This window comes from Cygnus atratus, chromosome 10, assembly GCF_013377495.2.
Source record: "Cygnus atratus isolate AKBS03 ecotype Queensland, Australia chromosome 10, CAtr_DNAZoo_HiC_assembly, whole genome shotgun sequence".
Lineage (NCBI taxonomy): Eukaryota > Metazoa > Chordata > Aves > Anseriformes > Anatidae > Cygnus > Cygnus atratus.
Genome location: NC_066371.1, coordinates 14,882,851 through 14,910,159, shown reverse-complemented (window position 1 = coordinate 14,910,159; position 27,309 = coordinate 14,882,851). Strand labels below are relative to the sequence as shown.

At 37.9% G+C, this 27,309-nt stretch overlaps 1 protein-coding gene across 1 annotated transcript; it reads left to right on the top strand.

Annotated features, from left to right (window-relative positions):
• Nucleotides 1-1,739: 1,739 nt before the first annotated feature.
• LOC118248040 (inter-alpha-trypsin inhibitor heavy chain H3-like) lies at nucleotides 1,740-25,060 on the top strand. The gene is made up of 21 exons (XM_035546605.1): nucleotides 1,740-1,829; nucleotides 5,470-5,493; nucleotides 6,648-6,814; nucleotides 7,852-7,956; nucleotides 8,318-8,480; nucleotides 9,412-9,522; nucleotides 10,162-10,287; nucleotides 10,736-10,852; nucleotides 11,613-11,781; nucleotides 12,096-12,221; nucleotides 12,458-12,639; nucleotides 13,544-13,729; nucleotides 14,135-14,274; nucleotides 14,627-14,781; nucleotides 17,372-17,398; nucleotides 18,311-18,352; nucleotides 19,655-19,768; nucleotides 20,344-20,548; nucleotides 22,804-22,976; nucleotides 24,730-24,841; nucleotides 24,931-25,060. The coding sequence occupies exons 1-21, from the start codon at nucleotides 1,740-1,742 to the stop codon at nucleotides 25,058-25,060; spliced, it is 2,664 nt and encodes an 887-aa protein (XP_035402498.1).
• The last annotated feature ends 2,249 nt before the right edge of the window (nucleotides 25,061-27,309 follow it).

Genomic DNA, 27,309 nt, shown 5'->3' with positions numbered 1-27,309 from the left:
AACTTTAGTTCTTAAAATTTGACAGAGCGTGCTATTTTACCTCTATTATTATTACTGAGAATTTACCTCACACACCCTGAAGTTTGTGTTTCATGTAACACAAGAGACAAAAACAGAAGATGGAGAATTAACTCTGTCAAGATAACAAAGAAAACAGACCTTGCATCTAAAGGCTGAATGGGTATCAGTTGTGCGAGATGCAAGAACTGTGAGCTTGGACCTGAGTTTCAGCCAGGATGAATTTTCTTTTTCAGGATGAATGAGAAAACATTAACTTTTAAGTTTCTGGGATAGTTAGGATGTGTGTCAAATAATGATACCGGAAGTGGGTGCCTGAGTGATATGCAGGATTAGAAAAGGTAGTTTTTTAAGAGAAGCATAAATGGGTTCAAGAGACAGCCAGCTCTGTTACAGCTGTGATAAATTTGAGGCAGTGACAGCCTTTAGGAAGGTATACAATTTTAGTCCAGAGAAGGGGTGAGTCTAGAGCAGAAAGATAAAAATCAGTTGTGAGAAAAATCTCAATATTTTTTTTCAGACAGGATCTTCAGTGAAGCTATTTTATTCACAATTGCAATGGCGGGCATCCTGCAAGCAGGAGCACACAGTAAAAGTTTATCATAACCTTATATTCCCTATTACCCAACACCTGATTTCTCCTGTTTCCTCACTGGCTGAGTACTACAGGTACTACAGTACAAGTACTATGGAATTCCTGGTCCAGGTTATCAGCAGTTATCCCTGTGCCTGTACTGTGTCTGTGCTGTATCTGTCGTGTGTCTGTGGTGGTTTCCCTTCTCCCCAGTGCTTCGCAGAGCCTATCTCCAGATTAACAGTCTCGGTCCTTTGTCAGCCATACCGAGACAACCCATCACCCCCGATGAGACCGCTAAAATCAGTGGAGTGTACCTTCCTGTCTGTGCTGGCAAGAACTCTCTGGTAGGCGACAAGATCCCAGACGAGCCCCCAAATTGTGAGAAAAGTCTCAATAATTTTCTTCAGACAGGATCTTCTTTGAAACTATTTTATTCATGATTGCAATGGCAGGCGTCCTGCAAGCAGAAGTGCACAGTAAAAGTTTATCATAACCTTATATTCCCTATTACCTGACACCTGATTTCTCCCCCGTTTCCTCACTGGCTGAGTACGATGGGTTCACAACCTACTCGAAGCACTTCTATACCATATATGTACAATTTTATTTGACCAACTGTTAATTCCTCCTCTTCCTTTTTTTCCTTTTTTTTCATTCTTGTGACTAGAAGGCCCATGATTTTTGTTTTTACTGATTTTGTACTGCTCATCTTGTTTTTCTTAGCTATCCTCCTTATTTTGGGACAGTGGGACCTTCCCCTTATCTGCTTAACATACTCCCCACTGCTATGCCGCATAATCACTTTTGAATATGCAAGGTTAGTGGAATTTTCCACTGCAAAAACACCTTCTATTGCAAAAACACAACTTTGCTTCTCACATCAGTCACCTGTACAGAAATGGCTATTGAATTTCTGTTTGCAGATGATATTACATAGGAGAGTCATATTCTCACATTGACCATCCCACAACTGTTTTGTAGCAGTATTCTGTAGATCATGCAAATCAAAATTCAGTGTTTGATTTTTCCCATATGCCTAATGTTTAATCCCAATTTTCACACAGGGTTATCCATTAACACTCTGTAAACAAAGCATTATTTATTTAAGTGTATCATTCAGACTAGAATCTTACTTTTTTCCAAAATGGAAAGCCGTCTATTGCTTTGTATTTTATTATCGATTCCTGCCTTTGCATCGTCAGACCTTTTGGTAACACATGTCAGAAACATTAAGGTAAGTAATCAACCATGTGTGCGACTCCCATTCTTCGGAGATTAACTTCCTGCCATTTATGAACATTTTCCAGAGAGCTCATACAGTGCTGCCACCAGGAGCTTTGTGTTCTCTGTTATCAGTGACCACAAGATCAGACTTGGGACTCAGAATGGTTTGCCTCTAATCAGCCTCAGTTTTGAATCAGCTCTAAAGAAGCTCTCCTGTCTTTTTTTAAAATATCACTTTCCTCTGTTTTCCTTATCATCACCATGTAATGGTAAAATGTTTTAGAGCTTTTATATTTAGATGTGTGCAATTAGTGCTGCAATTGAACCTACTATAGTACCTGTATAGAAATGCAAAATATCAGTGAAAAGATGCCTTCGAAAAGAAATGTAACAGAGGTGTAACAGGACATCCAGATAAACATCTCCATGGTCCAAGTGACATAGTATGATTTTGTGTAAGATTTATGTGTTAGCATAACATGGAATATATCTATGTCCGACATTCTTTTTTTTTTTTGACAGATCGCTGAGTAAGACAGTGCTTCCTGATGTTCTGCCTAATTTTTTTCAGTTAAGTTGCAGGCCATTACTCCTCGTCTCAGTAAATTATTTCCTCTTTCTCAGTAATTAAAGCCTTTGTAAGTTACAGAGGGCAGATCTCCTCAGGAAACATTGTTGGTTAGTGGGCAGAACAGGACAAAGCGATTTATGGTCAGTTTCTGTTGACGAGGTTATGGTCTTTGCCAAAATTTCTTCTTTGAAAATCAGGATAATAATATGTCTATCTTTTTGAAGTCAGCTTGAGATCTATAGCTGGAAATTAGAAATGCCAAGAATTCTTATTATTTATCTCATATGTAGCCCAGATATAGGGTAGCTTTTTCCTCCTGATTACTATACTATCTGTCGTTCTCTGTATGTCTTGCAATGCTAAAGCTTTCCTAAACAGAAGATGGCCGAAGCCCTGTGCTATGTTCCATCTGTACATGCAGAACACTACAGAAAAAATGGTTGATTCTCCCAGTTCAATTCTATACTTTATGCAAATGTAATTTTGTTGAAATTGAGGAGATTGCGGTATATTGAGAAGGCCAATCTGCCAAACCCTGTCTTATCTCCTTTGAGCAGGTAGTATGCTAGTGATGAGTGACGAAGCATGGCTAGGAGTCTCTCTGGTACATGGCTGATGATCTTCAAGCTTTCAAAGCTGCTTTTAAAGCCATAGTCAGATAAACACAATTGGGAGAGCCAATCAGCTGAAAACTGAAAAAAATCCAAATCAAAGACCCCTAAGTACACTTGTACATCTTGTTCCTATACACAAATCTATTAAGGGTAGGATTTTTTTCTTTCTAGAAATAAAACTACCCCTAGAACTACATATTCAAAGCGTGAGTACATGCTTTGAATATGTAGTTCTAGGTGACAGCTTTCCTTCCATAACCCTCTCATCCTGGCAGCAGTGAGACTCCTAGAAAGGTCACAAGCAAGTTCTGTTTTCATAGCTTAGTTGCATTACTCTCTCTTCTAAGTGATTTCCAATCAGCATCACTTGGAATGATGGAATCTTTAATGTTGCTGGTGATTTCAAAATCATTTTCATGCCTTATTTTTTCCTATGCAATGCATAGGGGTTTACATAAATACTTCATTCAGTCTTGTGCATTGCTGGAGGTCATTTCAAATTAACTGTAGATTCTTTGCTCAATCTCTTAGGAATGCTGTGTTTTAGTTTCCCAGGCTGTTAAATCAGGGCTTCTTTCCGCAAGTACTGTAATGGAAGCACTCTTTTCCCTCCTTGTATTCTTGGGTGTTCAAATTCCTGTTTTCCTCTACTTTTCCTCTCCAATTTCCATAGATACTTTACACCTATATTCTTTGCTGTTGCCACAGCAAAACACTATTAAACAAAAACTGAATTTATCACTGTTATATAAATGAAATAAAAACATTCCAATAGTTGTTGCAACTGGCAAATATAGGAAAATAGAAACATTTTATCAAGTAACTGTAATTACACATCAGAGGATATTAAAATGACCTTGATGTTAGTGAGGTCTCTATCTACAACCGAGTGAATCATTAAGAATTAAAAAAATCACGGAAGTGCAGAATCACCTAATGCAACCTTGTAATCAAATCAGGGTCAGCTGCAGTAGGTAGCCCAGGATGATGCCCACTTGGGTTTGAGTATCTCTGCCCGAGATCAGCCCAAGTACAAAGCCACTAATACCTTTCACTAAAAGATTTTTCTGTATTTTCTTTTTCAGTGAGAATGGCAGAGTAGCTCCAAAAGTATTTAGAGAATCAGACCAGAACTTTTTCAAAACTAGTATAGAATCCATAACTTTGTTAAAGAACATGAACAGCAGCAATTCTGGAAAAATTAAATGCAGTTATAGTATTTTTAAGTTTAGGAAGTAATAGTCAGAATTACAGAATTTGCAACAAAACACTTTTTTTTCCCATTTTTTTGTAGTCTGAAACTGCTTGATAATTCCACTTTTAACAAAAAGATTGTGCAAAACAAAATTGACATTTCAGATACTTGAGCTTTTCATTTCCAAGCATCCATACCTCAGATTGCAGGGGGGGATTATTAGCTATAATGACAGTACAGATACTGAAAAGACAATTTCAGTTTTGGAAAGGGAGCATTTGAAATGGTGAGTGTACAACACAGACATTAAAAAAGCCCACATAAGTTTGTGAAGCAGGAGAGACATACACACAGAAATCACCTATGTGGCAATAACAGTTTGAATTATGAACTGGCCAGACTCTTCCAGTATTTGAGAAGCCTTCCCCAAATCTCTGTGTTACCATTGATTTAATATAATGTCTTGGGGAAGAAAAAAAAAGAAGAAGAAGAAGAAAGAAAACAAATGCAAAATAAGCCAAAAAAAACAACCAAACAACAACAACAAAATCCTTCGTGTCTCCATTTCCAACCTGCAGAACTCCTAAATATGAAAGGTAACAAAAGCAAGGTAACAAGATATGTACCCAAGATATACATCTGATTTGTTATCTCTGCGTCTTTAACTCTCTATTTGGTAGAGCATGTAAACATGACAAAAAAAAAAAAAACTTGCACTTGGAGCCAAAAGAGATAAGGCATTACAACCAAGCTTACAGGAATTGTGTTATGCAAGCTGCTATTTTCACATGATCCCGCAAGAATTTTTGAAGCCTGGTCTTTTTTTCAGATCATGAGAGTACATGATATTTTTGTAGGGCTTTTGATATTTGCACTCGTTCTGAGAGCAAACACATGGAAACAAAAAATTCTACTAGCTTTTTTTTTTTTTCCTCCCTGCAGCCTTTCATAGCGACCTTCTCTCTGTGAGCCTGCTGAATTGCCATCTTATGTATTTGTGTTACCATCAGAGGCTGGTGGGGTGAAGCAGTCTGAAAGAGTGTAAGGATGGGTCTGCCTGATAAGTAGGTTGTATGTGTGACTGGAAAAAATGTGCAAACCATTTTTTATGCTATGATAAAAGCCTCTTTTTTCTCCCAAAGGAGAATTAGTTTGAAAAGACAAAATGTATACCACAGGTCCTGACAACAGGAATTCCCATGAACAAGATGTCTAAATGCAGCTTTCATACCTTAGTCATGATTTTTTTTCCCATTTTTTCTCTTTACAGAAGCGAAATGCTGAAAATGACTTGGTGAGTAGTCTTGTCTTTTATGAAGGCTTGGTTCTGTTCAGTCTATGGTGAAAGATTCATAGGGACAAGAATATTCTTACGGTGTTCACAGCATGTTTCTGTGAGCCCAGTCTGAGCAAACATATTTCTGAGTGTGTGCGACATGGGGGGAGAGCCCTGAGTTGCTTGTTTTAGGCAGCAGGACTAACAAGGCTGTTCTTTTCCAAGCTCTGATGGAAACTCCTGTAGATGGAAAGAGAATGAACAAATTATTTGTAACCTCTTGTTATATTTTAATAAATAGCAAAGTTGTTTCAAGTCATCTCTGTGTCTCTAACAAACATTTTTATTTTATATTGTTATTTGTAAGGAGGGCAAGAGACCAGATTTCTGAGGCTGATTCCACTTGGCATCTGAATGCCACTTCAGCAATGCTAAATGCTTTGATTTTGGGAAGACCTTTTAATCAACTAGCCAGAGATCAGGCCTAGCATAACAATCACAAGCTTCTTGCCACTGCTGCTTTTGTTGCAGGAAGCAGACCTTGTTATTGCCTCCTTGCCTAAGGAGGCACATCTGCTGCTGCCTGTGTTTTCATATAGTCTCCAGCAACCTTACACCGGAGCATTTAAAGAAATTCAGTCTAGCCCTACTCATTTTCTTGCTTAAAGGCAAATAAGTCCCAGTTGTGAGAAAATTGAGGATAACAAAATGGAATCTGAAGCTCATCTGGAACTGGTTAGGTCTATTTTTACACGAGAAGACTCTATGTCCGTGCTCTAGGAGTCAGCCACTCAATTGAACAGTCACGAAGGCAGTGAGGCAGCGTTGTTGTGCTGTCTCTGACTAACCACAAACAAAAATCACTGTCTCAGTAGAGGGGAAAAAAAAACCCACAACAACAACACAATTCTTACACTGGTAGCATCTTTGCTGTGGTGGCAATATTTTGTTAAAGGGGCTATTGTTATGACTCCGGGAACAACACCACCATGGTGGTGTTACAGACCCAAGGAAACAGCTGAGTCCTGTTTTTTATCATTAGGTCTTTCCTATTTCACTTTGGAATGATAGAATCTCCTGCAATGATGTCTTTCTAAAAAATATTATTATGGCTGATTAACACAGACATCAGTATAACAGCTAGCTCTTTTTTTTCATTTTTCAATCTACAGGTTGTCAATGGGATAGAAATCTATAGCATGAAAATTGACAGTAAAGTAACTTCCCGATTTGCCCACAATGTCATCACCAGTCGAGCTGTCAATCGTGGAAACGTGCACAAAGAAGTCTTCTTTGATGTTGAACTCCCTAAAACAGCCTTCATTACCAACTTCAGCATGTGTGTAGTTTTTAAAATATCGCTAGAGTAAACTCAAAATCTGTACAAATGCAACTGGGAAAAAAAAAAAAAAAAAAGAACCCAAAGCATTCATTTTTAATTTGCTATTTGCTTGATTTCTAAATGTCTCCAGGGCAATTTTCTGATACTATTAACTTAACATGTAAGATACCTGGGGAAAGGCAAACATTGGTACATCTATTAAAAAGATGACTCATTTTCGATTATATTTATTCATCATCATGGACCTTAGGGAATGGAAGATCCTATCTGGAGATCCATTCACTTTTTCAGAAATACTATTTACTTTACTCTGATCTTATCAAACAAGGAAAGTTCTATTACTTAATTTCCCTGATGGCATTATATTTTAATTTCTCTTTTCATTTTGAAATCGAATTTGAATTAAAAACAGGAAATAGATGAAATCATTCGCTTACGTTTTTATCTTAGTTGATATTTTAACACCATTTTGAAGTTTAATTCAGTTTAAACACGTCCATCTCTGCTAATCACACTATGCCTGTTTTATTTTCAGTGAAAAGAAACAGATGCTTTTAGGGGGCAATCACTCCAAGTTATGCTAGACCTTTTATTTTAGGATGAGATTAATCCACTGTGAAAAATGCTTTCTTAATGGTGTAAGGAGTCTAAGGATGAAATGTTCAGCTGTAGACAGCTGCATTTGGATAGATGAGCCTCATCCAGAGAGTTAGATGAGATGAGATGACCAAGCTTGCTAAAGTGTAGGAATACAGAAAGTGTAAGCAGTGTTGCTATTAGCCCACTTTTGATCTAATTATTTTCAAGGAAAATATTGCTTTAGTTTCTCTGAGGTACTGAGCACAGAGTTCTTCATTCAAGCTGAAGTCACTGAGAAGGCTAGTTTGTGCTTCAGTGAAAATGCTCAAATCTTGGCAATACCATGTTCCTGAAAATACTTTTTAGCAAACCAATCAATAAACAGAGAATTGCCTATAATAACTTTTCATGTATCAGTGCAAACCGTTCAGCTAAACTAGGCAATTTTTCTGCAGGACGATTGATGGTGTCACTTACCCTGGAAATATAAAAGAAAAAGAAGCTGCCAAACAGGAATATGAGAAAGCTGTTTCAAAGGGGCAGACTGCTGGTCTTGTCAAGTAAGAATGATGTCTGGTGTGGCTTCCACACCATCATCCTGTAGCAAATTGTGAGATTGGTAATACCTTGTTCTAGAATATTTCTGAAGTTTGCTTTTTACAGGACCAAAGGAAAAGAACAAGTAATCTAGAGTTATTGTAATATAAATTATAAAGAAAAAAATACAACTTCTGTCTACACAGGCTGTATCTGCAGTTAAAGATTAAGCTCACTGGCAAACTTGAATAAATTCGACACTGTTTGACTATGATTTTAGCAATACATCAAAATTCCCGTCTTTGTTTTACTCCTGCACTAACCAAACCCAAGCAGTAAATACTGTGAAAAAGGATAATATTCTTCTTACCCACTTAAATACAGGGCTTCAGGAAGAAAAACAGAAAAGTTCACTGTTTCAGTCAACATTGCAGCAGCCAGTAAAGTCACTTTTGAACTCACATATGAGGAACTGCTGAAGCGACAGTTTGGAAAATATGAGATGTTCATCAAAGTAAAACCGAAGCAGCTTGTCAAAGATTTTGAGGTAGATGTCACTGTATCAAACTGGATACTGTAACTTAAAAGGTGTTGAGATTCTATTCAAAGTGGAGTACCATGCTCATTCCCATTGGCCCACAGATGAACTAAAGGCCCATGATAGTAATTCCAGTGAACCATTTGGGGAGTCCCTGCCAACATGTTTTACTGCAGGTTTTTATTTGTAAGACTGGCAAGTTAGCTCAGCTACTAAGCCTTCAAAATAAATGCTATACAGAAAACTGAAAAGCCATTAAAACGCCTTGGGGTAAAATAGCTCTTAAAAATACCTTCATTGCATAAACTATGCCTTTCTCACACCACCATGAAACTACATCATGCTAAATTGCAGTGATACAGGTATTGTATTCTTGAAGACTGTTGCTTTTGTATGCCCAAACCTGTCTGATCACTTCTATCTACCTTGCTAAACCCCATTTCTAAGGCAAATTCTTTCTCCTTTATTTGCCCAGAAAAATCTGTGTAAAAAGTCATTACAAAACTCAGCACCTGGAAATTCATAAAGCATTATTTTAAACACAATATGATAAAAGGTACACTGAAATGTATGTCAAAGGTAGGCATGGCTCACAGCTAATGACAGATTTATATTTTAGAAGGACTTAAGTATTTATCTGACATTTTACAAAATTCCATTATCTACTTTTCAAATGAGTTACATTTTCATGAAAGCATGAACGTTTATTTGTTTCTAATTTTGTTTTTAACCTTTATGTAGAAAAAGGTATGTTTGGCTGATAGTGTATCCACACAAGTGTGGTTTTGGTACTTCTGTTATAACTTACAAAAGTAAATTTCTTTTTCTTTTAAGAAAATATCTCTTTCATATCCATAGTTGCCTTCTGACCTTCCTGTAAATGACTAAACCGATATATTGTGGGAGAGTCAATAAAAATAATCTTCAATTAATATTTCAGATTGATGTAAGTATCTTTGAGCCACAAGGCATCGCTGAGCTGGAAGCGGAAGGAACATTCATCACCAATGATCTGCAAAATGTCATTAAAAAAACTTTTTCAGATAAAAAGGTACAATGCCTAATGCTTTCCATAATTTATTTATTATGGTTATAACTGAAATAATAGTATAAGTGCAAAAGTGCTGTAATGGCTAGCAATGGAAGTGAGAGGATAAAAAATAAAGTAAAGGCTTGTCTGTGCAAATTAACTGTGAATTCCAAGCTAGCAAGCTGAAGACCATCTCCATGCAGTTCAGAAGCCAGTTAGTTCCAGCTATTAACATGGAACTATACCCAGAGCAGTAGGCCTTGTCCCACAGCAGTAGTTGTAAACCTGGATACCAACTTCACTATTTCCTATAGAAGAACTAAGAACTAAGAAGCAAGTAGATTTCTCACATATGGAGGTGGTAGGAGAAGTCCTAAGTCGTAGTCTGCCCAACAGCCTTATCAAAGCTATCATTCAGCATAGAGGGCTAAACCAAGGAAGGTGAGGAAGAAAACATATGAAGAGAGCTCTAGGTAGCAGCCCTGAGATATCAGTTACCCATCAATAAATATGAATACAAACTAATACCTCAACAGATAAAACAGGTTATTCTCATGTCTGTGAATATAAATATACTAGTCTTAGAAAATTACAAACTTCTTTGTGTTTTGTAAAAGTTTTCAGCTAAGATTCAGATCTCCTGAAGGTTTTTCTTTTCAGGGGCATATTTCTTTCAAGCCAACTCTTGATCAGCAACGAACCTGTGCAAATTGCTCGCAGTCTCTCTTGGATGGAGATTTTACTGTAAAATATGATGTGAAGAGAACAACTCCAGATAATTTGCAGGTAAATTTGACAGCTGACAGTTTTGCACTGTTGAATGGTCTTAGCTTGCATGGTAAATGTCAAGGAGCAGTGAAAGCCAGTTGTTCCCTAAAGGGCAGGGAGCTGATTGTGACAACACAGCTTCAGCACCCAAGAGCCCAGTCTCCACAGAACCTGAGCAAGGCAGACCCAGAAAAGGAATTCAAATTCAGACAAGAGTCCAGGTCATCAGGCATATTTGTGCTAATGAGGCAGTCTGAGGTGAAGGTGGGAAGTCAGTCAGGATGGGATACAGATCAATGGGGTCCATGGACAGACAGAGGTGAGACTGGTCAGGGCTATTAAAGCCTGTTAGTCCACTCAAGAGCTACAGATTAAATCAAAGTAATTTATTCTTTATCCATTTTATCTTTGTAATATAAAAAATGCAATTGGTTTGTTAACATTTTATCTTTTTTTTTTTTTTTAGATTGTTAATGGTTACTTTGTACACTTCTTTGCACCAACAAATCTTCCACAGTTGCCCAAGAATATTATTTTTGTAATAGATATTAGTGGCTCAATGTCTGGAAGAGAAATAGAACAGGTAAGTTATTACATTACTATCGAGTCCTGATGGAAGAGCCTCTGTTGTGATGAAAGGGACATGATAACTTAGGGTGAAGAAGCTACATGAAGTGCTTTTATGCTGCGGCCTTGCTAAGGCTCTGTACTGTAAAAACTAGATCAATGTCTTACTGTAGAACAAAATTCTATACATTAAGTCTATATTTTACTTATAAATTTCATTATTTCAAAATTTTCAGATATCAACATTTTCAGAGAGGTATCTCATATGTGCTGTACAGTTCCAAAAGTAAAATGCTTCTATAGTATTATGTGCATTATCTGTGTTGCTCATTCTGTCTCCTCCGGGAAGTAGCAGCTCTTTTCATAGCTAGGACTCCTCATTCTAATCTAATGCCCAGAACTTTAAGTTTTTGGTGCTGAATCAAAATATCTACACTTCTCACATATGGACTTCTCCATGAACCTGTAACTGCCCATTTCCCAACACCTTAAATTTGCCATGCAAACTTGTCTCATTCAACAATCTGTGACACAGGACCTGATTTTCTTCTCAGCTACACAGATTTACCAGATGTAATTGCAACTGTCTGATTTCTCTAGAGTTACTCTGAAACAGACACAGGGCTAGACAGGATAGAACAAGCTCAGAATATGTGCAAAACATTCTGTGTAAAAGGAACAAAAGAAGAAAGTACCTGAGAGATTAGGCATGTAACACCTACAAGCACCAATTTCTTTACAGTTGAACAATATGTTAAAATCTCTTCTTCTTATAGACAAGAGAAGCACTTCTAAAAATCTTAGATGACATTAGAGATGATGATTTCCTCAATTTCATACTGTTTGGTAGTGATGTACACACTTGGAAAGAAAAATTAATCAAGGCCACTCCTGAAAATTTGGATGAAGCAAGAAAGTTCGTTCGGGGCATTGACACTGAAGGCAGTAAGTACTTTACCGGACTTGCTAATAGGTCATTGAGTAAGTTAATTTATCAATTCAGTCTGTGAACACAATGCTACGGCTTTTTTAAAAATTATTACTAATGGGACACTCCTGAGCTTAAAATTGGCTTGGTGCATATCTATTTTTCCTTATGTTTCCAAAGCTCTGTTATTTTTGTATCTAAACATCCTCCTGCTAGCAAACCTACACCTTTCATCTTTATAATGTAGTGACATCTTGTCAGATTCCTGTGAAAAATGGTCCTTTATTTTGACTGCCTCTGTTGAAGCCAAATTTCTCTGTCTACCTTGCAGTGACAAATTTATATGGTGGTATAATGAAAGGAATTGAGATACTGAATGCTGCTCATGAAGAAAACTTTGTGCCCAAGAGAAGTGCTTCTATAATTATCATGTTAACAGATGGCCAACCAAATGTAGGTAAGTTAGTGTTGTTAACAGACTGAATTAACTAACAAAACCCACTCAATTAAATTTTCTATCATCTTTGACTTTTGATGTGGTGGTTTTTTTTTCATTATTTAATTGCTGCTACACCAGCTTCATGCCACTAAACAACTCTTTGATAGTGCCTCTTAAGAAATCCAAACACCACTAATCACATTTCATTTTATCTATCTATGAAGAAACTCAACCTTTCTTACGGTTTAATGCAGGCATATCAAATACCCAGGACATTCGGGCACATGTGAAAAAAGCCACTGAAGGAAAATACCCTTTATACAATCTTGGTTTTGGCTATGGTGTTGACTACAGTTTCTTAGAGAAGATGGCACTAGAAAATAAAGGATTGGCCCGTCGGATTTATCCTGACTCTGATTCAGCTTTACAACTTCAGGTACAGTAATTCCAACTTAAATTAGATGAGAGATATATTAATTCAGGTAAGTATACAGACATTTCTTATTTTGAAGTAATCAAAAAGCCCAAAGTGTACTCTGGTACTGACACACTCAAGAATATGCTGTAATCAGAATACTGGTTGCATTTAATTTTCCTTTATAAAAGCAGAAAGTGAAACGACTGTAAAAGGGAGATACCCTAGGCTACGGAATAGTGTTCAAACCTTGGCACAGGGTGGAAAAAGACATGGTTCTGAAGGACACATTGGTGTGTGCCAAATCATATAAGCAAAATTGCTGCAATCACTATATCTATCTCCCATACTTCACAGATCATGTGATTAATGTCATGGCAAGAGAAAAGGAGAATGACAGAGCTTAAGAGTCTAGCAAGTGCAAGCAGTTGTACCTTACCATACTTCTGAAGCATTTTATAGCAATACCACCCATTGGAAAGATTGCAATACCATCCATTGGAAGGACTGACCAAAAAATTTGTATACTGGATTTCATTACAAGCTCAGTCAAAATCTAATACCTAGTCTCCTTTGGCTTATGTTATGATTTCAGTCTCTGCAGGGAATAGGTCTAGAAACACTTTTATATAACGGGAGGAGCTTGGGATTCCTCTTGATTAACACTGATTGAACTCATCATCCACAGCATGTTGTTCTTGAATATTTTTCCTCTGTCCTAGTGAGGCTTGAAGAGTCAATATATTCTTTCTCATTTGCCTTTTTTGCAGATGTTTAGGCCTTGTACTCTGAGATTTAGAAGAAATACGTAAATGTTCAGTTAAAATACATTCTAAGTTTTTACTGCTGAAATAGTAGGACATCTATCTACCAGTGAATTAAAGAAAAAAATATAGTTAAATGTTTTTCTCTTTTTATCCTGCAGGGTTTTTATGATGAGGTGTCCAATCCCATGCTCATGGATGTGGAGTTGCACTACCCAGAAAATGAAATATCAGGCTTAACTAAAAACAGTTTTAAGCATTTCTATGATGGGTCTGAGATTGTGGTGGCTGGTCGCTTTGTAGACATCAACCAAAACAGTTTGACTGTAGATGTGAAAGGTGAAGGTGTAAGTATGTATTTATTTAACTGAGTAATGTTAAATAAATGCTGTGCAAAATATCCAAGTGTTTAGAGCTGGCAAAACTTAAAATATTTACAGGTATGTCTTTATCTCAGTGGAAGGATGTATTACTACATATGTAACAAGTAAATGCACCAAAGGCATTAGTTTTGCAACTGCAGGTTACTTGCCTAAGAATCCTACCTGGTGGTAGGATATTTAGTGTTCACAGGCAATAGTCTTCACAGGGTGAGGAAAACTGATGGCCAAGACAGCTGAATATTTGGTATGCCTTCCTCTAAATATAGAGGTCTACTTCTAATATGAACCAGGTGTGAAGGTCTGTATTTTGGAAGGTTCTGGAAGTCTCTGGCTACCTATGCTGCAGATAAGTTTCCTTATTTCCAATAGGCTAATGATGCCCTGTCATTTACTACACAACAAGATGCAGAGCAAACAGCTAAAGCTTTCCAAGAACAGGAATACATATTTGGGGATTACATTGAAAGGCTCTGGGCTTATCTCACGATTGAACAACTCCTGGAAAAACGGTAATTAAACCTAGAATTACATTTTCAATGAAACTATTAAGCCATGTGACTGGTGCAACTTCTAGGACGTAAAGCTGCAATTCACAACTATTTCCTCTTCTCCTCCCCAACCTCAGTATTCCTATTTCAAGTAGCAAGTTAAATAATTTTAAATTACTGCAAATACAAAGCAATTTTGCCCTTCTCCACGGGATAGCCAATGGAATCAGAAGTGCTCTTAGATTGGAACGAATATACCTTCCTTATAAATTAGCTGCAGAGAGATGATTTCGCTTTAAAGAAAAGTACTTAAGTTAGAGTTCAGTCAGTAATTTAGCAATCATTGATGCCAGGAGTCTCTCCCTGTGTTCAGCACTGCAGCTACAGGAGAAGAAAAGGAGAATCTTACAGCTGAAATCCTGAATCTCTCACTGAAGTACAAGTTTGTAACACCACTGACATCCATGGTGGTAACAAAGCCAGAAGACTATGACAATCAAGCCGGGATTGCTGATAAAATGACTGAAGGTATAGACATTTTCACAGTTTTGCTTTATCAAAGAAGCCAAATGTTCCTTTGATGTATCCCAAAAGAAAGGCTTTGTGTGGGGCACAGTTTTAAACATGCATCTGAAAAATCTATTTTCGAAGTCTGTATCTGTATGGCTTATGCAAAATTACTTTTCATTTTAAAGCTCATTTCCATCAAACCATCCTCCACTACTAATTCATACAGGTAAAATATTATAAATTCAAATTCGGTGTATTTAAAAATAAATGTATAAAACATTACATTAAAAAAGAAGCATTTCTAATCTAATAATCCAGCTATATTCAATTTTGGTCACATCACTTTTGCCTTTATGTTTTTACATACTTCAGCTTAGAAGTAATTGTAGTAGCATCTTTCTACATCAAAAGGGTCTATTGCCATGAGATCTTCCTTGTGCAGAGTATTTTAGGTTGTAAAATCATGACAATAATACCTGTAAAACATATATATTGCAGAAAGAAAAACAGTTATTGAAAGCACACAATTTATTCTCATCTCCTTTGATACTTTGGCCAATGATTAACTCCTTGCTCAGTAAATCATTCTAGTTTCATCCAATTCAGCCTCTCTGTTTCACCTGTGTGAAAGAGAATAACTCTATTCCTCTTTAGTTAGAGCAAAGTAAGACAAATACTAGCTATCTTCTCAGTGCACCCCAAAGCCATTCTATTATAATGTATATTTCTTGCTTGAGGCATCCTTATCTCCCTAATTCAACAGGTCTGTCAAACCTCCTGTGAGGCTTTCCAATCTCATCTATTAACATGTATTATTTTTTCCTGAAACCCTTGCCTCCTGCCCCTAGTTTTGCCCTAGTTCCTCCCAGGCTCTGTCTAAGCTCTGTGCTGGATTCTAAAAGAAAAATGAAAAACTTGCTTATCTCCTGAATTTGGTATGATAACCAAGACTTATTTTAAGGCTTTTTAACTTAACAGAAATGGTTAATGGAGGTTAGTGGGAGTTTCTTTGAAGTGGAATATAAGCCAGTTAATTGCTAGGTATCCTACAAAATGCAGTAATTCTACAGGCATGATGCTGATAATTTTTTTGCATTATTTTTTGTAATTATCCTAATAGGATACTGATACAAAAACACTTGTTTAACTTGACATTAAACACAAATTTAACTTAACATTCAAGTCATTATACAGCATAATGACTTTGTAGTTTACAAGTGAACACTATGAGATGGAAAACTCACACAAACATCTGACAGAAATGGCATGTACTTAGAGTGACCTTCAGTTCAGGCCTTTTTCTGAATCTCTCTTCAAGAAAATCCTCCATGTATGTTGAAAGTATACACGGTGATAACAGAAGAATGTACTCAAAGCACTCCCACTGTGTAAGGAATAACTTTCACACATACTGGAGTCTAGAATCACAAATAGGATTACTGAATCATCCAGTCAATGTTTGTAGAATGAAGCAAATGCCTTGAAAATTGCAAAAGAGTAAAAACCAATATGGACCACTTTGCGATATGTAAATGACATGATGATAAAGCAATTACTGATAGTACTCTTGTTATATACGTAGTTAGTTGTAGATTTGCTGCCCATATAACAGCTTTTTGCTTTCAGTGTGTTTCTGTTTGCTCTGTATATATTGAATTGTATCATTGGGAAGAAATGGAATTTAAAAAAAACTGCAGATACATGGTAGAATATGACAATTCAACAACAGAGTGTAATTTTTTGTTTGTTCAGAATATGTTTTAACAGGGTCAGAATCCTTCTTGTTTAGTCACACAACTGAAACTGTAAATTTCTCTTTTTCTTCCTTTTACGTCCTGTTCACCCATGATAACAGCTGAAGGTATGTACATTTCTTGTTAAATTTACCCAGCATTTGCTTTAATTCTTGGAGGTGGATTTATTCCCCAATGATTTTACAAAAATATTGTTATAGATTAAGACACTGTTATAATTAGATTAAAAACTTTACGGATAGAAAATGTTGCGATTACTGTTTTCAGTTTCCTAACTGCAGCATCCCACCATCACAAAATTCAGGCCCAGTACAATTAAGTTGCTTTCCAGAGCTAGCACTGTTGGCTCCCAGATACCTGCATGTAGGCGAGTGTCCACACAAAGGTGTCTTCATTGTTGCTGTGTTGCCGCTTCTTCAGCACAACACCCCATCTACAGACACTGTTCCATAGATTCAGATGTAAAAAGAGAAGACTAGAAATAAATGGGAACAGGTGGATAAATCTTACTGACTTTCCAGTAGTACAGTTTGGAACAAGGCACAAGGGAATTAGAAAAGGAGCCCTTTACAGATCCCCTACAGGACAAACTGCATACCTTTTGAGCAATAGCATTTTTGCTGTAAACTGGTCTGTGCTTTCTACCTGTTCATGACACTGTGTTGAATTCATTCATGGTTTGCTTTGTTGCAGTACAAAAATCTAAATGAATTGTTTTGGCTAACTTTTTTTTTTTTTTTAATTATTTGGAAATTTATACATAACTACAAGATTTAGGAGTTGGTTTTCATGGAAGGAGGGAGATTGTCTTTTATTCTTCTCACCTCTAAAATAATGTTTTCTTTCATTCACAGCACAGGCTGCCCCAGTTGTTATGCAGGGTAAGTCATTAATAAGAGTTTCTGAATGAAGAAGCATCTGTCAAAGGAAATTGATTCAGACAACTGAAACTGCTGGAGAGATGGAAACTGCCTTGTCTGAGTTTATAACTGTGTTTTAACAAATATTACCAATTGTTCCTCACTGCTAAAATCACATTTAAAGACGGAACAAAACCACATCTGAAAAATACTCAGTGAAATAGTTGTTAAGGAGTAAATGTCATTTCATCAAACCAACATTTTCCTGGAAAGCTGTTTCAGAGGATGGACTTGAATTTGCATCTGCTTGGGAATTATATTAAGCATGGGACTATGATGTCAGCATCTCTGGCTAAATTAATATACTCAGTTATTAATATAAAGAGAAATTGTTTTATTGAAGAGAGTGAGACAGCAACTGACCATTCAGATTGCTGGTTGAACAGTGCTGGAAATGGAAGAGTCATATTTAAGATTTAGTGCAGGAGATTTGTCTCAATCTCTCTCCCCATCTCTTTCTAGTTTTCTCAAGTTTTGTTTTTTTTTAAAGTCTCACATTCATCCTGTCAAAAGCAAATGTCAAAACATCAGAAATTTTAAATGGATAGTGCTGTTGCATTTCTACCCAGACTTGTTGATAGACAGCTTAATTCTTAAATCTGAGACATTTGCCTTCCTACAGACACATTGCTTGGGCTTTGTGGGGACATTCAAACCAATTTAGATTACAAAAGAATCTGTCTCTATCCTAAAGCTTTGCTTGATTCAAAAGGGACACAAACTGTCATTCCATTTTATTGAAAAAACAGGATGGAATTTGCAATTTACCTAGCATATTAACTTTCTGACATCTTACATGTACTGTGCAGATAGTATGTAAATATTCCATTTTGATGTGACCTTTTCTAACTTCTTTTTCTTTGCACCCTGCAGCTCCACCATTATATTTAGCAAGGCCCGCATGGTATACTAGTGGTGAGTTAGTTTTGACTAATTTGAATTGTGTCTGTTCAGAAGGAAAACACATGTGGGTATTTAAGACTAAATCACACAATTCTTGGAGTCTTTTAGACAATGCCTTTACGCAAAAGCAGACAGTTTTTCACAACAGACTAGTACTTCAATTCACTTTAAATGTCTAAAATGTTTTATAGCAATTGAGTCAGAGATCATATATGGTCATTTTGTTAGCCCCCTTCTCTTTGTCTAGGCTTCCTGATTTAGCCCCAGTGAGAAGGACCTGGGGGTGCTGGTTGACAAGAAACTAGACATGAGCCAGCAACGTGCGCTTGCAGCCCAGAAAACTGTATCCTGGGCTGCACCAAAGGGAGCGTGGCCAGCAGGGCAAGGGAGAGGATTCTCCCCCTCTGCTGTGCTCTCGTGAGACCCCACCTGGAGCCCTGCATTCAGCTCTGGGGCCCCAGCACAAGGAGGACATGGATTTATTAGAGCAAGTCCAGAGGAGGGCCACAAGGATGATCAGGGAGCACCTGCCTACGATTCAGCCTGGAGAAAGCATTGGGAGACCTTATAGCAGCCTTCCAGGGAGACCTTATAGCAGCCTTCCAGTGCCTAAATGGGGCTACAGGAAAGCTGGGGAGGGACTCTTTGTCAGGGAGTGTGGTGATAGGACAAGGGGAAATGGCTTTAAACTAAAAAATGGTAGATTTAGATGGGATATAAAGAAGAAATTCTTTACTCAGAGGGTAGTGAGGCACTGGAACAGTCTGCCCAGAGAAGTTGTGGATGCCCCATCCCTGGAAGTGCTCAAGGCCAGGCTGGATGGGGCTTTGCACAACCTGATCTAGTGGGAGGTGTCCCTGCCCAGGGCAGGGGGCTTGGAACTAGATGATCTTTAAGGTCCCTTCCAACCCAAACCATTCTATGATTCTATGATTTGTGATGGTGACTATCTCCTCTAGCCATGTGGACTTTCTGTCCTCCCTAATACTTTCATCCTCAGAGATAACCACTTAGATGTGCCCGGCCTGAACCACGTACCAAATTTCACAGTGGTTAAGAGTCATAGGATATATGCCACATACCTGGAGAAGATGAGGGGAAGAAGGACATAGTTCACTTTTTGGAGTTGGTAGCAGCTTCCTTGGGACCCCACCACTCCTGTGGCAGATGGACTGGATTAGGCTGGGTACAGCTTGTGCAGGGACCAGTTCCTGCTGGTCCCCAGCATCAGCTACACTGCCACAACATTAAACGTTCATGTAGAGCTTTGAACCTGTGTATCACTAAACAAATACCTGTGACTTGCCTTTACAGTTGATGGTGATCCACACTTCATTATATCAGTGCCACAAAAAGAGGATGCCATTTGTTTCAATATCAATGAAAAACCAGGTGATGTGTTAAATTTAATAAATGACCCAGTTACAGGTGAGTTTATCATTTTTAAACAGTAAATCAGAATACTTATATCAAAATGTCTTATTTTTAAAGTCTATTTCTCTCTTTTTATACAATATATGCTATTTTTCCAGCAAAGTTAACAGGAGTTACTATAGCTGTGATAGGGTACCATTACCATGATTGTGTCTTCACTTCTTGGAGCAACATGAACTTTTAATTGTCATTTGAAAGCCACCATGGGAGTTGAGAGATGTAATTTGTTTCAGTGAGTAGAAGTAGAAGCAATAAAATAATGTTCAGGTTTCCATTTCATGGATTATCTGGCAAACGGAGACTGACAGCACACAGGCTATTTGTGCCCATCACAAAATTTTGTAATCTAGAAAATATTCAACTTTTATCAATAAGGTGGTTGTCATCTTTGTGGATGTCTACAGAACAGCCTCCAGAGCTCTATTCCTTTACTATACTTTTGCACAAACATGCACAAGTAATTCTGGTCTACTTTTCAATTTGAATTTGTTTTGTCGAGCTGTAACTACTGCAACACTCTTTGACATCCTATCTATAAAATAGTATTTGTTGTTTCCTTATTACATTAGGCATCACAGTCAACGGAGAACTCATTGGTGATAAGAGAGCAAATAGTGATGCAAAGACACAGAATACATATTTTGGAAAACTTGGCATTGCAAACAAGCATCTGAATTTAAAAGTGACAGTAACTTCTGAGAAGATCACAATTCAGAATGGCAATGAAAAGACAGCTTTCACCTGGCTTGACTCAGTCACATTGCAACAAGAAGGGTAAGACTTACGGAAAGAATATCATATTCCAGTGTTACATTTTTAAACTCTTTTTTGGAGGATGATCAAAAATATATTTTTAAGATACAAAATGCAAAAAAAAAAAACAAAACTGATTCAAATCATGCTGGATTCAGTGCTCTACTTTGCTGTGTAATTGCTGAAGATTATTCATAAATTTCTCTGCTTGTAATAAGTAAGTGCAGAGTTTCCCCTGGTGTTCCGTTAGTATGACTAAAGTAAAAGTGGATTTGGTATTGTGGTTAATGCAACAGTGACTTGCAAACACTGAGGGAGTAAATCATAGAATCATAGAATGGCTCAGTTGGAAGGGACCTCAAAGATCATCTAGTTCCAACCCCCCGCCGTAGGCAGGGATGCCACCCACTAGATCAGGTTGCCCAGGGCCTCGTCTAACCTGGCCTTGAACACCTCAGGGATGGGGCATCCACAAATTTTCTGGGCAACCTGTTCAAGTGCCTCACCACCCTCTGAGTGAAGAATTTCTTCCTAACATCCAATCTAAATCTTCTCTCTTTTAGTTTAAAATCATTCCCCTTTGTCCTATCATTACCTACATGACTAAAGGGTCCCTCTCCATCCTTTTCATAAGAACCCTTTAAGTATTGAAATGCCGCAATGAGGTCTCTACAGAGCATTCTCTTCTCCAGAATGAACATCCCCAGCTCTCTCAGCCTTTCTTCATAGGAGAGGTGCTCCAGCCCTCTGATCAACTTTGTGGCCCTCCTCTGGACCTGCTCTAAAAAGCCCCACATCCTTCTTGTGCTGGGGGCTCCAGACCTGGAAGCAGCACTCCAAGTGGGGCCTCACAAGGGCAGAGCAGAGGGGCACAATCAACTCCCTTGACCTGCTGTCCACGCCTTTCTTGATGCAGCCCAGGATACTGTTGGCCTTCTGGGCTGCAAGCACACACTGCTGGCTCATGTCGAGCTTCTCATCCACCACAACCCCCAAATCTTGCTCTGCAGGGCTGCTCTCAATGAGTTCTTCTCCCAGTCGGCACCACTCCCTATGTGTAGTACCTTGCACTTGGACTTGTTGAACTTCATTAGGTTTACATGGGCCCACTTCTCAAGCTTATCCCGGTCCCTTTGGATGGCATCCCTTCCTTCTGGTGTATCAACTGCACCACTCAGCTTGATGTAATCTGCAAAGTTGCTGAGGGTGCACTGTAGCTGTATCACTGATGAAGATACTGAAAAGCACCAGTCCCAAGACAGGCCCCTGAGGGACACTGCTCATCACTGGTCTCCACCTGGACATAGAACCATTGACCACTACTCTCTGGGTGCAGCCAACAAGCTAGGTCCTTATCCACTGAGTGGCTGGATATCAGGAAGAGGTTCTTCACTGAGAGGGTGGTCACGCACTGGAACAGGCTCCCCAGGGAAGTAGTCGCGGCACCAAGCCTGTTGGAGTTTAAGAAGTGTTGGGACTCTGCACTTAGTCACATGGTCTGAATTTTTGTGTGGTGCCAGGAGTTGGACTCGATGATCCTTGTGGGTCCCTTCCAACTTGGGATATTCTATGATTCTATGTATCCATTAGAGAATCATTTATACCTGTGCAAAAGAAAGCTTAGAAAAGAAACAGCAGAAGAAAGAAAAAGCAGGAGAAACTTCTCCTCCTTTACATTTTCACTGTGTTTTCGGACCAACCGTTCTCTCAAAGGACAACACTGCAACAGAAAGAGTTCCAGAGCAAAACTCTGATTCAGGATACTTTTTTTTTTTTAAATGACAACTATGTTGCTGATATCAGTGACACGAACAGAAGCAAATATTCTTTACCCTAACACCAATCTAGGCAGTTCAGGAGTTGTCTTTTCTGAAAAACAAAGAGAAAAGGGGGCAGGTAACATCCAGGCAAGAAAGTGATGGTTTTATCAATAACATTTTTAATACTGAGCATGAGGTGCAATATCTAAATCTCACTAACATATCTGTGATTAATTGTGCTGTTATGGGAAGAGTTTTGGCAGAAACACCTTGCTGAAAAGTTTAAAGGCTAGGTAGCCTTTTATAGTGTAATTTAGTGTGAGTCTTGGACTGCCTGTGAACACACACAGATTCACATCAACCAAACTAAACAACTTCATTAAAAAAACAACAACAAAACACTAAGTAAGTTATAAAGCCACACTTGTTTGACCTGTTTCATTTCTTGATCATCTTATCACTGCTGCTAACTCTTAACCCAGTGCCCTAAGTCTTTTTTTTTTTTTTTCCCCTCAGTTTAACTTTGATAATTAACAGGGAAAAAAATCTGGTGCTCTCAATGGGAGGTGGTGCATCATTTGTTATTGTTTTGCACCAAGTATGGAAGAAACATCCTCTCCAACAGGATTTCTTAGGACTGTATACATTGAAAAGTCATAAACTGTCTGAACAGACCCACGGATTATTAGGTATGACTTCGTTTGGCATTTTAAATATTTTCTTTCCTTAAGGCTACCTAATTTGCAGACACAATCTCGTATTTGGCCTTTATGAACTGAGACAGAGGAGGAAATTGAGATAATGTTGACCAACCATATGAAGATTTCTGACAAAATATTCTGGGCTCTGGCTTTATGCATTATCTTTTCTTAAATTCTTCTTCTGCTGAAATCACTAGCACCCGTGATTCTCACTGGCATCTTTAAACTTCTTATCTTTCTAAATCCCACCTACAGATTCTTTTTCTTATTACACTATTCCTCCAGACTCTTGGATAGTTTGATCTCCCCTTTTACCTTCCTCCTAAGTACAAACACTCAGAAAATGCACATGCTTACTCATTGGTCAAAATTTGCCAAACCTCAATTAGTGCACCCTTGTATGCAAAGAAAATGTTAAGGTATATCTTGATTGACTATCATCACAGAATCATCACAGAATCATCTAGGTTGGAAGAGACCTCCAAGATCACCTAGTCCAACCTGTGACCTAACACTAACAAGTCCTCCACTAAACCATATCACTAAGCTCTACATCTGAACGTCTTTTAAAGACCTCCAGGGATGGTGACTTAACCACTTAATCATACATTAAAATCACAGAAAGCCTTGTATTGTTTAGGATTATATTCATGTTAGAAAACATTATTCTAATACAAGGCAAAGTTGGTACTTTAGGGATGAAAATTAAGGCCTCATTGAATCCCGTTTTCTGCCAGAGTAGTGGGTTTTGTGGTATGCGTCCTCTGTTGGAAAATGTTATGCTTCCACTGATAGCAGACGCTTTACTTGCTTTTTGATTTTCTCTTACAAAATCAGGTAAGCACAGAAAATGTTCTTTTTTGTGTGTCAGTAAGTTTAGTTATTGTGGTAAATAATGAACTTCTGTGAACTTTTCTGAATTTTGGTAATGCGCTTTGAGGTCTGAAGAGATTGAGACAAGATATCAGTGACAATATATTAGGTTCATGAATCTTAGGAAATGCTGTAATGAAACAGAAGAAGAGCAGAAAAAGAATGTTTTTTATGCTTTTCTGCTCCTCAGAGTAAAGGACTTGTCCAGATACAAAAATTATTCTGCTGTGATATGAATTGCAAATAGAAAGGTGAGTCAAGAAAAGCCCACATGATGTGTGGGTACACAGTGTTACAGTTCACTGACTTACACATTTCATCGTTATGTTCGTCATCTTTGACTTTGCCTCTGTACTCATTACAGCACTCATTAAATCACCAACAGCATCCTACATCAGCCCAGGCAGGGCAAAAGTGTCCAAAAGCTAAGCCTGTCAGGAACATGAAAACTCCTTAGCTATCAGACTTGTTCTGAGGATAATCCTGTCAAGTAATTTCAGAGATCAACATGTATTATTTGATTTAAAAAAAAAAAAAAAGGTAAAGACTTGGAGAGTATGTAATAAACACAACAGAATAGACAAAACACAAAGTGAAGCTATCTTAAAGACTATCTAGAAAACACCAATTTTACTTCACACTCTGAAGTTAGAACCTACATCCAGATGATATGCCCAGAATTCTAGTTCATAAAAATTAAATAATACCATAGGTGTATGTTCAACCTTGCACCAAACTTGATGTTTGCTTATGCATTCAAAACCCTGAGAGAACTTGGAATGTAAAAATTCTGGGGTTTTGGTTTGTTTTGTTTCTGTTTTAATATGTGCAACATGCCTGAAATGGTAATTTTGGCTTCTATTTCTAGGACAATTTTTCCACCCCATTGACTTCACCATACTTGAAATCCATCCTGGGTCCGATCCCAAGAAACCAGATGCCACGATGATTATTAAAAACAAGGAACTGACAGTAACGAGGTAAAATATAATCAAGTCCTTAGAAAAGACTACCGTGTCAATTTGTCTTTTCTGTTTCACTACTTCCATGACTGTATTTTACCTTTCAGGGGCTGGCAGAAGGATTACAGAAAAGATCCTAAGCATGGCGTTGATATTCCTTGCTGGTTTGTTCATAACAATGGAGCTGGGCTAATAGATGGTGTTCATACAGACTATATTGTTTCCAGTCTGTTTTAAAAAACAACTACCTCCAAAGTCATGCATACACAGAGTACTTTTCTGAAAGAATAGTACTTTCCACTGTTGAAGAAGTGTTAATAATACATATGCTTGCCATGTTTGAAAATACCAAGATGATAGATTCTCACAGTTTTACTGTATGTGTGACCAAGTGATCAAATTTTCAGCGCTAAACAGCTATTCTGCGTGCACAGCTATTCCTCATATCCTCAAATACCCTTGTTTTACTGTATTAATTTACTAGTTTTAAAATTATAACTTATAATTTTACTTTGTAAGTCATAACAGAAATATTCTATACAATTTTAAATTAATTAATGAGGGTCAGGAGTGATTTAAATAAAAGCATCAACATTTAATGCCTTATTCTTTTATTCCAATGTTTTAATGCCTGTTTCACAAAGCCTGGGATGCAATATGCAATTTGACATTCAACACAAGAGGACAGCTGACAGACAAGAACATATTTCAGGATAATCCAGTAATACTTAAAGTCACCTAACCACTTGACTGTATAGTGGTGAGGGTTGGTACAGTGCCATTACTCAAGGTGACTGTTAGCAGTGTGGTTTAGATCCAGGACTTCTGTACTTTGGTATTTTAATTTGAACCTAACTTTTGAATGCTAATATCTCTATAAATTAATGAAATGCCACAGTTCCAAGCAGCACTTACATTTCAGTAATAGTAGCTGTATTTTACTTATTTATTTGTGTGTGTGTGTGTTTGTAAAATCCTTTATTCAAATGAATGAAAAAATCAATTCTAGAAGTTGTCACAGTGGCTAGATAGTGCTGTCCATCTAAACTCAGACAAAAAATATGAAAGAAAACAATAGTTTCTACAGAAGGTATTAAGTTATTGAAAAATAAGGAAGGCAGGAAGGGAAACGAAAGGGTTGAGGAAGACTGGAAAATTGAAATGGGTAAGCTTAAATTTGCTTGGTTTTAAATATTTATTCTAAAATAATGTGTTAGACAGAGAGAGAGAGAGAGCGAGCAAGCAATGATCCATTTTGGATCCTGTGATAGTTGTGGGACTGTCCATCTAGGCTCATCCCATACTTGCTTACTCTATTAAAACAAACAAACAAAAAAACATAGTGGTGGACAGTAAATCTTGACCTACCTTGGCAAAATTTAGCTGCAAGGCAACACTGGATGCAACCTCGGGCAGAGCTTTCCTGTTTAATTTATGGGGATGAGGCAAATCACTAGAGGTAGGAGGAGTCTCGTCAGCTGTGACTGAATTGTCAGCCAGAAGTTGACCTCAGAGGCTCTGGTCTGTTTTTGAATGGCTTCTGTGACAGCTTGAGAAGCTCCCACTGGCACTAATGGAGAAAGAAAAATATGCTTTTTAGTTTGTAATTCTTCTAAAATTCCTGCAGCATAGGTGATAGCTACAAACATAGTTAAAGGTAACAATAAGGAGAGAGAGAAATGGCAGACAGTTGCTTAGTGTTAGATAATTTTAGTCCTACTATCAGCTGGTACAATGCTGCTCAAAGAAAAGCATATGAGACATAGCGTATATTTTGCATCGGAATTAGAAATTACAAAATTCCAAATACTCATTATAGCCTGTCTGCTTTCAGCTTCTAAGTAACAAGGCCTCTTGGTCAAGGGGAGGGAGTGTAGGAGATCAGAAGCCCATCAGAACTAGCTTCAGGACTCAGAAAGGATAGGAGGAGAGTTACTAAACAACAAATTAAGAATCAATTCAAGTGAGAAGAGTGAAATGGAACATGCTTAGAGAATGGAAAGCATACATACTATGGGGACAAAACACAGCAGAAAGGATCTGTGAGTCTCAGTAACCAGGCACACCAGTGACATAAGGAGGCTGCAGAAAAGGCAAACCTCCCCATGGGTACTGCGGGCAAGCATCTCTTGTAAGACCTAGGAGGTTCCATCAGCTGTGGGGTACAGTCCCCATGCAGCTCTGGGCACAGCACTTCAACACAGCGTAGACAAATTGGCTGCAGTCCAAAGAACAGGAACAGCTTTGCAAACACATTGAATAACAAACAAACAAAAAAACCAAAACTATGCAAAAGTTCCTGTTTTGTAAGAAAGACTAACCTCACCTCACCTCACCTCTTCTCTTCTCCCATTTATCAAGGTCAGCAGGATCTGCTTCTTTGAAGCAAGGGAGAATTAAAAGGGCAGCAGGTTGCCAGGGGCATTTGAGGAACCACCGTAATTACAGGTTTAGCAGACAGGTTAGAAGAGCTCTCATGAATGGCC